The 12,818-nt window shown below is 36.0% G+C and overlaps 2 protein-coding genes across 3 annotated transcripts; one reads left to right on the top strand and one right to left on the bottom strand.

Moving 5' to 3' along the window:
• Positions 1 to 265: 265 nt before the first annotated feature.
• Positions 266 to 6,826, bottom strand: LOC104093939 (vesicle-fusing ATPase-like). 2 transcript variants are annotated; one of them, XM_009599781.4, is made up of 14 exons: positions 6,457 to 6,821; positions 5,738 to 5,793; positions 4,460 to 4,609; positions 4,215 to 4,326; positions 3,925 to 4,017; positions 3,427 to 3,596; positions 3,237 to 3,342; positions 3,068 to 3,167; positions 2,500 to 2,555; positions 2,361 to 2,414; positions 2,174 to 2,256; positions 1,873 to 2,006; positions 1,609 to 1,782; positions 266 to 544 (listed from the first exon to the last, which is right to left on the bottom strand). In XM_009599781.4, the coding sequence occupies exons 2-13, from the start codon at positions 5,785 to 5,787 to the stop codon at positions 1,613 to 1,615; spliced, it is 1,278 nt and encodes a 425-aa protein (XP_009598076.1). In that variant the 5' UTR covers positions 5,788 to 5,793; positions 6,457 to 6,821; the 3' UTR covers positions 266 to 544; positions 1,609 to 1,612. The 2 variants fall into 2 exon arrangements, with proteins under 2 accessions (XP_009598076.1, XP_070056235.1); XM_070200134.1 differs by lacking the exon at positions 2,361 to 2,414 and having other exon boundaries at positions 6,457 to 6,826.
• A 936-nt stretch (positions 6,827 to 7,762) lies between these two features.
• LOC138910306 (uncharacterized) lies at positions 7,763 to 8,131 on the top strand. The gene has a single exon (XM_070201536.1). The coding sequence runs from the start codon at positions 7,763 to 7,765 to the stop codon at positions 8,129 to 8,131; it is 369 nt and encodes a 122-aa protein (XP_070057637.1).
• The last annotated feature ends 4,687 nt before the right edge of the window (positions 8,132 to 12,818 follow it).

Here is a 12,818-nt window from a genome sequence, read left to right as displayed (position 1 = left end):
TTTAAAACTGGTGCTGTACATATCCCTTTGAAAATTTGCTTACCAAATAATAAAAAAATTGCAGCAGTTAAAGATTGAGTTTTTACGTCGTAAAATAGATTGCAATTAGGTCCTACCTGAGAATGAAAGCATAGTCTGCCAAATGCCAATGTAAATAGGAATAAGTGGTGATTAAGGGGCGATGAATGATTTGAGTGAGGTTGAATATAGATATGATAACATGATAGATAATAAATGAAGGAATGAATAAAATATATCACTCGTGTTGCAGTAAATAGTAAACTTGACCAAGGGAAGCCATACTAGTGTAAATAAGATGAAGAACAACATGCATTATGGGCAACGAACAAAACCTGAGTAGCAGCGCAAAGATGTTTCAATAATCTAAACTTGAAACATAATGAAGTCGTGGAATTTTGAAACGTAAAACTTTAAATCTAAAATCCAAAAGAACTGTAAGCTAAAAACAGGATAAGAGTATTGCATAGCCTCTAACTTTAGTGAATGACTGTATTTTCAGTCCGTAGCACCTCGATCTCCAGTGCTGCAAATAAACATATTGAGCGTACAAAACAGATTTTAGAAGAGTCTTATGATAACAAAGTATCAATTTGAAAAATAGAAGAACTCTACTGGATATCTTTGGTTGCTCAGTAACAAGACAAAACCACTTTAAAACAAACATAGTAAATTTATAAAATTCTCCAAATTTTCATGGACTTGTCATATATTATCATTAGGCTGCTCTCTGCCTCAAACTCAAATAGTAGCTAATATTGCAGATTTAAAACAAAATCCTCTTGAAAAAGTAATCCTGGGCAGCTGCAGTGTCTTATTCACAGAAGACCAATTTACTAATATTGATATATTGTTTGTGCTGTACGGGTTTCTTTCGGTTTCTCAATAAAGCGGGAGAAAGCACCCTCCACTTCCAACCAAGAGGTTGTGAGTTCGAGTTACCCCAAGAGCAAGGTGGGGAGTTCTTGGAGGGAGGGAGCCGAGGGTCTATCGGAAACAGCTTCTCTACCCCAGGGTAGGAGTAAGGTGTGCGTACACACTACCCTCCTCAGACCCCACTAGTGGAATTATACTGGGTTGTTGTTGTTGTTGTAATAAAGCGGGAGAAACAAACCTCTCCTAAGAGACACCAACAACCTTTCAAACAAGCACCCACTTTACCCTCTTAATATAGTTATAGACTCAATCCATTCTAATTGGAGATATTTGTGCCAGTCAAACAACGTATCTTCAACTATACAAAGAACAAAAGCAGATATTTCCATCAACTCAAAAGGAGTACTCAAATGAACCAAGTGAATTAGAGTTAAAAGTAATATCAAAAGCTTGTTAGTTCTTCAATTTTAGTTTGCTATTTGTTTCTCAAACATACATATATATTGCTTAAAACCATCAACTTCATCCAATTCAATTGATTCAAGATGGAAAGTTAGCAGTTTGCAGTGGTAAGATCAGAGATGGGAATTGAGCTTTCATTTAATAATCTTCTACTTTTAGTTTGATTATCTTTCGGGAATAACCAATCTTTGTTCAAACTCCATTTACTGCCCTCTCAATATACTATATGTATATATCCCGAGGATGACTTACCTATTCAAAGATCTCTGCCAAAACCTTTAAGGGCCATTTGAATGTCCACCTTCATAATTTGAATATCCTCCGCCTTGAAGTGACGTCCTTCAGAACTACGAAACAATGCATTTTCCAATGCTGTCTGTAACAAACCCTCAATATCAACTATGCTTAATCCCTGTGTTGCAGAAGCTGCACATCAAACGTTTATTCAGTATCTTAAATATTCATATGTTCCCAAATCTTAGGACACAAAATAATGATACATCATATAGAACTAACCTATGGCTGAAAGGTCTATGTCAGAATCAAAAGAGATCCATCTCTGCATCCTTTTCGAGTTGATTTGCAGAATCTTCAACCGTGCATCTTCATCTGGTAGATCTACTCGCAAGCGCAACCCAAATCGCCCTAGTCTACAATCACACCAAGATATGTCAAGTAAAATATATTGAATATATAGAGGGACAGAGGGGCCAGGTAAATCGGACAAGCTATTTTAGTTTCCACTTCAAAACTATTTGGAATAATATATGAAAACCAAATTTAAAAGATAAAGAGAGATTATTGGAGAAATGTATACCTCAACAAGCCATCATCAATCAATTCAATCCTACTAGTTGTCCCCACAAGCAACAGATTGGTTTGTCTGCTAACGCCATCAACCTAGTCTCGTCAAACCACCATTCGTTAGTCATATATAATACTTAAGAAGCAAAATCGTTCATAGAGTTGGGGAAGGTGAAAAACATAAAGGATTTGAAGCCGACCAATGTTGACAGTTGACTCGCTATCCTATCAGTTGCCATGTTTACTCCTCTTTTCTGATGTCAACAGCCAAATTATAAGTTAAACACTAAAATAAGCACAAAAAGATGAAATCAAGCTAAGCAACTAGGAAATGCTTACCCCTGCGATGGCATCGATTTCTTCAAATATGATTACATGAACAGGACTTTCATCACCTAATGAAGCAATATGTATCATCAAATAACTAAATATATCTACTATATAAACAGCAACATAAGAATTATTATCTTACCTTGATAGACAGTAAAAGCTAATAATGAGAAAGTTCTACCCAAAGACTGCCCATGGGCTGAAGAAATAAATTCGCTGCTTAGGTCTTTGTCTAATATTTTATCCAATACAAGATTGGTCACCGAAAATGTATTTCCAGTGTGTTACTTGGCACCCTGTGCAGCCTCTTCATTTTAATTCATTCCTATAATCTCTAACATCACTTTAATGATTGCTAATGGAAACAAACTGTACAGCTGATATTAGCTCTACAACTGCCACCAATTTGCCTAGAGGGAGATACATATGCATTTGAACAAACCAAGAGTCGGATCATACAATTTAAAGTAGCTAGAAACAGACATCTTATTGTAGACCCCAAATTCTAACCTTTCAAATCTAGAGAAAAGAAAGGATGAGGAAGAAATAGAAAACACAGGAGACATCATACTCTTACCCATTTGCTCAAAATCTTTAATCGATGGAGCAAAAACATCTCTCAGATTCTTTTCACCTGATCCTACCAGAGTGCCTATGATCTCCGGCCCTCTAACAACCTAGGAAAAAAAAATAGAAGAAAGTCAGCAATAAAAAAAAATATAATGGACTTCCCTTAAAATTACAACCTTTAATTTTGCATTGAGAATTTTCGCTAAGCGTCTCGCAACCAGTGTTTTTCCTGTTCCAGGTGGTCCGTGAATGATTAAGCTTTTTATAGGTTGGAGCCTAATCCTTCATTCATTAAAACAACAATCAAACATTTGATAGTAAGCTCATCAAGTATGCAGAAAAATCTAATTTGATAAGAATACTTACTCTCTTGATAAATCCCGCGGTAAGGTACGAGGGAGAACTAATTTCAAAATGATATCTTTGAAATGGTTGTTAGGTCCCCCAAATCCCAAGGATGCCATTTCTTCTTCAAGCTCCTTCATAGTGAAATATCTCCTTAAAACTTCTTTCTTAACTTCTTTTTGACCACGAGCCTAGCAAAAAAGTGAATGACTCAACAACAACAACAACAACAATATCAAAACCAATATAATCTCACGAGTGGGGTCTGAGGAGCGTAGTGTGTACGCAGACCTTACCCCTACCTTGAGGTAGTGAATGACTCCATATACTTAAAAAAAAAACAATTGGTATATGATTTACGTACCTGCTGAAATTTCTTTCTTAATTTTACGTGGTTAAGCACCTTTAGTTAAAAACTTTATCCTCCAAGTATAAGCTTTACCAAAATTTTAAGAGATTTGAAAATGGTCTATGAATAGAAAATTGGCAAAAGAAGTGTAATCATAAGTTATAATTCACCTCATATCCCGAGGATATCATTTCTGCTTCAAGCTCCTCCATACCGAAATCTCTCGATAAAACTTCTTTCTTCACTTTTCTTTGTCCATGGACCTAGCAAAAAAGTGAATGACCCCATATTCTTAAATAAAACACTCAAAATTTGATTTACAAACTTGCTGAAATTCATTTCTTAATGTTACATGGGAAGGCACTTTTAGCTCAAAATTTTATCCTTCAAGCACAAGCTTTGCAAAATTTTAAGGGCTTTGAAACTGAAAATTGAAAAAGGAAGTGTAGTTATAATTTACCTCAATATGTTTTTTGTTGAAAATATGCCATTTCCTGCGCTTCGGTACTTTGAATTCGCGAAAACTAGAGATCTTAGTCGAGTCTTTGGTGTCTTGAATCCCAAGTGACCAACTGCAAAAGTTAGGCACAATGCAAATTTTGCTTTCCGAAAAAGTTGTTACTTGTAAAATCCATAAACTATGGTCTTAGTTTGTACATAGCAATTGAGAGATCTGGAAAGTCAGGCTAATGGTTTACGATTTACCTTTCCACCGTGGCTCTTTGCACTGTCTTCTTAATGTACATCCCTGCATTTGCCATCTGACTTCTAGCAAGGGCAAGCTTAAGTTTCATAGCCTTCTTCAATGTTAAGCACCCCTTATATGCTAATATAAATGGTTGTCCCAAAACGGTGCTGAAAGAGGAAGGATCATTAGTTACATTCCACCTTCTTTAGGGGGTTTAGATCATTTGAAGTTGGGATTTCTTAAGCGTCTCCTCTTCTAAACATATGCGTTGCACTAACTAAATTCAAAAAGTTAGGGTGATTGTTTTGCTATTTTCACATGTTTGGTTGGCTTAAATATTTTGGAAAATATTTTAATCACGAACTCATTTTACTCCAATGGGAGAAAATGACTTTCCTACCAAAATGAGGAAAAACATTTTCAAAAACTCTTTTTCAGCCTTCTCCACCCTATTCCCCCTACCCCCACTCCCATTCACCACCACCACCACCCCCAAACCCCCACACCAAAATATAGCCACTGCCACTCCGGCCCTAGACCTCAACCTACTACCCTCTCCCACCTTTATCCATATCATCTCATATAGTGTTTGCCTAAATTATATATTTTTCAAAAATATTTTTTATTACCTAACCAAACACTGAAAAATAAGTAAACAAATCATTTATTTTCCAAGAAAACATTTTCCAAGAGACCAAACACACCCATAATCTTTTAATTTCTATTTTGACTCAAAATCATGAAAGCACAAAGGTAGTTAAAAAGCCAATTCAGTGTAGCAACATTTACTTCTCTGGCTGGTGGAGGTTTATTTTTAATAGTCCTCTGGTGCATCTCGTTTTGCTTCTCATCACAGTACTTTCTTTGGAAAGGTAAGTAATAAAAACAGAAAGCAACATCAAAATGTTTCTCATCTGAGTCTTTTGCAACGATCAAGAGACCAAGGGAACTAAGCAAAGCATATGAAAATCTGAATGCCTTTAATTTCTTAAATATGAAAATAAGGATTCAGTATTCGTCCTAAACTATGAGGGCGTCACGTCATAAGTAGACTTTGACACCACAAGTCATGTAACGCTAGCTTACCAAACAGTAATAGTAATACTGCAGCACTGAGGTCAAAATCTTGATATGGCAAGTATACTAGATGATGCACACCTTAAAATCTTAGATTATTATTAGTTTAAACCACAAAATAATACAAATTGTGGAGCAAATATAGTTTGAATCATTATTGTTTTGTCTTCCCTGCGGATGTAGGGTGGGGGCGGGAAGGAGAAATCTCAAAATCTTACAACTTTAGGAACCAAGATTCAGTTCCCTTCGCATCATACTCAACAGTCATAGTAGCCTGCACATACAGCATACAACATTATAAAGGGAGAAAAGGAAGGAAAAGGAGAAATCAAGTTTCAGTGAAAATAAGAATGCTTTTTCAATATAGTCACAGTATATGACTAAAAAAGACCATAAATAACAAGTTGAATAAAAAACTTAACCAGCAAAGAAACAGAAAAAAGCTTCATTTTGTTAGCAAGTAAAGAAACATAGCTCATTCTGAGGTGGAACCATATACCCAGTAGCGGAGCCACATTGAACCAAGGGGTCGCCGGAAAATTACACTATATTGCTAGATAAGTTTTTTTATTTTATGTATATTTACTATACGTTGACTCCCCTTGATTTTATTATTTATATTTTGACACCCCTTGATGAAAATTCTGGCTCCGCCACTGCATATAACGCTGCATTATATTGATGCTTGAAATAGAAAAGGCAATTCATGTAAAATTCAAAGGTAATTGGTATTTGAAAGTAATACAGAATCACTGTTCACAACTATTCGATTGTTAGAGCTACATATTGTGCCTATATAATAAATCGTGATCATCTGACTGATTAAAAAGCAAGGGGGAATCAAACTATGGTTAAATTTGAATATTTTTTCCTTTGACCCATAAAAGAAAAAAGGAAAAACATGAATTCCAAGGGAAAAACAAGAATAAACACGCACCTCGGCACCCAAGTACAAAGGTTTCCCTGTTTGCTGCTCCCAGAAACTTGCCAGTCAGTTTCGCTTAGGGTATCTATAAATACCCGTTTGTGGACCCCACAGTTTGCATGCAACTTATTTCCCTGCTTCCTAGTCCTAATGTGATTGGGTTCTAATTGGCTAATTGTTGGATAAAATTGTACTTAGTACGTTGTCGTTAGGTTGCTGGTAGTTTTGGGATATCCAGTTATCTATCTCACCTTTTAAAATAATTCCGTATATTTCTGCTTTTTCTACCAGGCACATCTCCACTAATTGGCAAGATATCAACAAGAGTCCTATAAGCTTCAACACTACTAACCTTTCAACACTACTAAACTTTCTGAGCTAGATAGACCTCTAGGAGACCAAGAAATCATATCTGCTTTGTTAAGTTTCAAAGTTTCAATTATGACAATTCCATCTTATGTTAATTTGTAGGATTGCACGATTCGAAACAAGCAAAAAAGAAAGAATGAGATGCTATCCAATAATATGATTGCTAAATTAATGGACAAGAAAAAAGGACTACATTGCAGCACATTTATTAGACCTCAATCAAAGGAGTTCAGATTTCTAATCAAGGAATCCTTCGCCAGCAAATATTCTGTATCCAAAAATAAGCTCTCAATCAAGGCTTGAATAACTCCCCAATACAAGCATGTGACAAGGAAAGTCACAATCGAATCTGCGCTCTCCCAAGAGCAGGATTCGAAGAGGCACCCCTTGGGTCAAATCCCTTTGATGATCTCGTGCCTCTAATTTCGGTCAAGACTCAACGACCCTTTTCCCCTCCTATAAGAAGACTGCTAAGATCAAATGGAAGGCTTGCACAACTACACACATTGTTTTCTAAGTCTCTCTACTTCTTAGCCTAAACACTGTAATCCTTAGTTTATTAGTGTCTCAAAAGATAGGAAGAATTAGAACACAAAAGAGAGTTGTGTCAAACATTCAGAATTCACTGTTGCCATTTTTCGTTGGTGGAGAACGAGTCAAAACCATCTGTATTGTAATACTTTCAAGATCTAAAGGGAACCCTTGTGACCCAAGAAAAACTGGATGTAAGTACCACAATGGCACCGAACCAGTATAAAATTGTTGTATGTTATTTACTTTTTAAGTATTGTTATCTTTCATTCAGCACTGTGTATAGTTAACTAAAATCATTGTTAGTCGACTAATTTTTAATAAACCACAATTCACCTCCCCCCCCCCCTTTTGTACTTTTAATTAGTATTAGAGCAATGCTCACAATCTTTGCTTAACAGCTTGTGAGAAAAAGATCATGGGATCTAACACTGTTGTTGGTGCTCTATTTCAAGAAGGAACCTCTCAGGTTCGACCTCCTTATTTCAATGGTCAGCATTTTTCTCACTGGAAAGTGCGCATGGAAACTTACACAATGTCTTATGACATCAAAGTTTGGCGTATGATCAAAAAGGAAAATCTTCCAATCCCTCCTAAGAAGGATGCAAATGGTCAAGTCATCGTATCAACTGATCTTCTGGACTTGGATGATTACACTGATGAACAAGCTGCTGTCATAACTGTAAATGCCAAAGCAAAAAATCTATTGTACAATGTTATCAGTGCAGAAGAGTATGAAAAGATATCAAGTTGTAAAACGGCCAAAGAAATATGGGACAAACTGTAGGTTACTTACGAAGGAACCAACAAAGTGAAATAAACTAGGATAAATCTTCTGGTTCGGGACTACGAGTTATTCCAAATGAAGGATGGAGAATCAGTGGACGAGATGTTCTCCAGATTTAGCAAAATTCTTGGAGATCTGAAATCTTTTGGTAGACCTATCAAGAGTGGTGAACAGGTTAGAGAGATTCTCAGGAGCTTACCCACCATTTGGCAGCCAAAAGTTATCGCCTTGGAATGTCAAGATCTAGACAAAATATCCTATGATGAACTCAGAGGTGATCTAATTGCTTTTGAAAAAACTCACTTAGATAGACAAATTCAAGAGAAGAAGAAAACTGTTGCTTTTAAGGCAACTGTGGCTAAACCAGAAAATGAAGAGGAAGAAGGATGAGGAGAACAAGACGAAAAAATTGCCATGCTCTCTCAAGTTTTAACAAGCATGATGAGGAAAAATAGGAATAGCAGAAGAGGGAAGCCTAACTTCAGGAAAGGAAGGATAAGCAATGAAGCTGATAAAAATGATTGAAGGTGCTACCAATGTGAAAAGTTTGGTCACATTCTAGCTGATTGTCCGGAACTAAAAAAGAAACTCAGCAGAAACATGCAAAAGAAGAAATCCTTCGGAGCATGGAGTGATGAAGAAGAGTCTGATCATAAGGAAATTGCTAACATATGTTTCATGGCTATGAATGAAAATGAAGATTCAGAAGACCTTGGACTAATGGCAGACAACAATGATGAGGAAGACGACTCAAGAGAACTTGGTCTCATGGCGGACAAAGGAACTAGTAAGGTACGTACTCCCTTATGCTCTAATTGTTATAAACTCCAAGAATTTGTTTATATTACTCTTGCAGATATAGAAAGAGTCGTGAATGAACTTAGAAGAATCAAGAGAGAAAAGAAAGACTGGGCCTTGAAACTAGAAGTATGTGAGATTGAGCGTGATATGCTACATGATGAAGTAAATAAACTTCAACTTCAATTAAATGGATTACAAAAATCCATGAGTCACAGCTCAATCAAATCAAATCAGACTGTTCATCACAAACAGAAAATTTCTACTTGTTCCTTTTGTGGTAAAAATGGCCATAGTACTAACCAATACAGGAACGAAATTAGAGCAGAAAGAGGCTCTGGTAACTCTAACAGTCCATCATGTTTTTATTGTGGTAAAATAGGTCATACCTCAAATCGTTGTAGGTTCAAAGATAACCGGAGATGGGTTTGGAGACCTAAATCTTCAAATCAAACTAACACTCAGCATTCTAACCATTCAGGACCCAAGCAAGCTTGGGTACCTAAAAATAAGTAATTTTATTTTGCAGGAACACCGCAAGAAGAATCGAAAAGGAAAATGGTATCTCGACAGCGCGTGTTCCAGACATATGACTGGTGACAAATAATTGTTCAAATCAGTCACCAAACTAGATGGAGGAACCGTTACTTTTGGAGACAAATCCAAAGGATATGTAATTGGTGTTGGAAAAGTTCCTCTAATCTCAACATGTGATGTAGATGAAGTCTACCTGGTTGATGAACTTGGCTATAATCTTCTAAGCATAAGTCAACTATGTGACAATGACTATGAGGTTCGTTTTAAGAAAGATGGTTGGTTTATAGAAGATGAATTAGGTAAAATCATTCTTTCAGGTAACAGAGACAGAAATGTCTATACGATGAGTAACTTAGAAAATCTTAGGGATCAAATTTGTCTTACTTCCATGATTGATGATCCCTGGGTTTGGCATAGAAAACTTGGTCATACCAGCATGCATACTATTCAAAAACTTTCTAAACATGATCTTATAATTGGACTTCCAAAACTAGATTTTTCAAAAGATCATATCTGTGATGCATGTCAACTAGGAAAACAAACGCGTTCTTCTTTCAAAGTTAAAAACATTGTTTCCACCTCCAAACCTCTTCAATTATTGCATATGGATTTATTTGGTCCTACTAGAACTACTAGCATAGGTGGTAGGAAATATGCATTTGTCATTGTAGATAATTTCTCTAGATTTACCTGGGTTATGTTTCTAAGTCAAAAAGATGATGCTCTAAAGAATTTTGAAGTTTTCTGTAAGAAGGTTCAACGAGAAAAGGGATACTACATCTCTACTATCAGGAGTGATCATGTAAGAGAATTTAAAAGCAGAGCTTTTGAAATTTTTTGCAACGATCAAGGAATCTCTCACAACTTCTCTTCACCAAGATCACCGTAGCAAAATGGAGTAGTAGAGCGTAAAAATAGAACTTTACAGGACATGGAAATAACCATGATTGTGAAAAACTCTCTTCCTCATCATTTCTAGGCAGACGTTGTGAGTACATAATGCCACATCATCAATAGGTGTCTGACTCGACCAATTCTGAAAAAGACTCTGTATGAGCTGTGGAATTGTAAGAAACCAAATATCAGCTATTTTCACCCTTTTGGATGCAAATGTTTTATCCACAACAATGGAAAAAATAATTTGGGTAAGTTTGATCCAAGTTTGATCCTAGGAGTGATGAAAGTATATTTCTTGGTTACTCTCCTTCAAGTAGAGCATACAGAGTCTACAATAAAAGAACTTTGTGCATTGAAAAATCTATTCATATTGTTTTTGTTGATACTAACCCTCGCCCAAGGAATGAACAAACTCCTGAAGATGAGGATTCTTGTGTCCCTAAATCCGTTATTGTAGGAAATGATCATCAAAATGAGTCAGTTGTTCAACAAACTCAACTAGCTGAAGTACCCACAGAAGATCTCAAACTGCCTCAAGCAGATCAGTCGACTACTGAAGAAAGAGAACCTCCCTCAAACACTCCAAATGAATGGAAAAGTGAACCGGGATATCCTCACAAATTCATTATAGGAGATCCACGGGAAAGAATCACTACAAGAAGGTCACAAAAGAACAAATCTCATGTAGCTCTTATTTCCCAATTTGAGCCAAAGAAAGTGGATTAATCTCTCAAAGATACTCACTAGATAAGTGCTATGAAAGAGGAACTAGATCAATTTGAAAGAAATAAAGTATGGGAATTGGTTCCAAGACCTCCAAACTTCTCTATCATTGGAACTAAGTGGGTTTTCAGAAACAAATTGAATGAATCAGGTCAAGTGGCTCGAAATAAAGCAAGACTGGTTGCTCAAGGTTACTCTCAACAAGAAGGAATCGACTACGATGAAACCTTTGCGCCTGTAGCAAGACTTGAATCCATACGAATATTACTTGCTTTTGCTGCTCACAAAGGATTCAAACTATTTTAAATGGATGTTAAAAGTGCGTTCCTAAATGGCTACATCTCTGAAGAAGTATATGTGAAGAAACCACCCGGATTTGCAAACGTCACCTTTTCTAATCATGTATACAAGTTGACTAAAGATTTGTACGGTCTCAAACAAGCCCCCCGTGCATGGTATGAAAGGTTAAGTTCTTTTCTTCTAAATCAAGGGTTCAAAAGAGGTAATATCTATACAACTCTTTTTATTAAGCACTCCAGTTCAGGAAATCATATTACTCAAATCTATGTAGATGATATTATTTTTGGCAGCCCTAACTCTGTTCTTTGTGAAGAATTTGCTCTTTCCATGAAAGGAGAATTTGAGATGAGTATGATGGGAGAACTGACTTTCTTTCTTGGTCTTCAAATCAAGCAGTCTACTAAGGAGATTTTCATTAGCCAAACCAAGAACACTAAGGAGCTTTTCAAAACATTTGGCATGGAAAATGCTAAGTCAATTGGCATTCCAATGAGTCAACTACAATGCTCGATGAAGACAACAATGGAAAAAGGTTGATGAAACCATGCATAGAGGGATAATTGGATCTCTATTTATATCTAACTGCTAGTCGACCGGATATTATGTTTTGTGGGTGCAAATGTGCAAGATTTCAGTCGTCTCCTAAGGAATCCCATATTTCTACTGTTAAACAGATTATTAGATACTTAATTGGTACCTCTGAGCTAGGATTATGGTATGATCGTTCTAACAATTTTTCTTTAAAAGGCTTTTCAGATGCAGATTATGGGACATGTCAATTGCTAGGAAATGCCTTAGTATCTTGGCATAGCAAGAAACAAAATTGTGTTGCACTATCCACAACTGAGGTAGAATACTTAGCCGTTGGAAGATGTTGCACACAAGTTCTATGGATTATGCATCAACTTCTGACTATAATTTATCTTTTACATCTACTCCTATATTCTTTGATAATACCAGTTCTATTTGTTTATCAAAATATTCTGTGCATCATTTTAGAGCAAAGCATATAGAAATTAAACATCATTTTATACGTGATCATGTTGCAAAAGGTGACATTATTTTAGAATTTATTAGTACCGATTCTCAACTTGCTGATATTTTTACAAAATCACTTTTGGAAGAAAGATTTTGTCTACTCCGAAAAAGGATTGGCATTGTGCCAAATTGGTAAATCAAATATTTTACCATGCTTTTAAATATTTTACATTATTCTAAAATATTTTATTTTCTTAATTATGTGTGGCTTTATTAATTTTATGTGTAAGTGTAATAACTGCCTCTTCTCGGTACCGCTGATCAGTCAATTCAGAAGTATCACTTCTTTCTGAACCTGCTCTTTCCTTTAACCAAGACATCCCTTCGTTCCTCCCAAAAGCATCCATAAAACCCTTCCTTCTCCAGTACTCTCCTCATTCTCTTCAAAGCAATC

This window comes from Nicotiana tomentosiformis, chromosome 4, assembly GCF_000390325.3.
Source record: "Nicotiana tomentosiformis chromosome 4, ASM39032v3, whole genome shotgun sequence".
Classification (NCBI taxonomy): Eukaryota; Viridiplantae; Streptophyta; class Magnoliopsida; order Solanales; family Solanaceae; genus Nicotiana; species Nicotiana tomentosiformis.
Note: the sequence above shows the minus strand (reverse complement) of the source record. Positions and strands in the feature narration are given on the sequence as shown.

Bases quoted from the DNA above. Each gene is read 5' to 3' on its own strand.
- LOC138910306 (XM_070201536.1), top strand. From the start codon at position 7,763: ATGGGATCTAACACTGTTGTTGGTGCTCTATTTCAAGAAGGAACCTCT.
- LOC104093939 (XM_009599781.4), bottom strand. From the start codon at position 5,787: ATGACTGTTGAGTATGATGCGAAGGGAACTGAATCTTGGTTCCTAAAG. The intron at 4,610-5,737 runs GTAAGATTTTGA...TTCCTCTTTCAG, and splicing joins GAATCTTGGTTCCTAAAGTT to CACCGTTTTGGGACAACCAT. The intron at 2,415-2,499 runs GTAAGCATTTCC...TGTTGACATCAG, and splicing joins AAATCGATGCCATCGCAGGG to AAAAGAGGAGTAAACATGGC.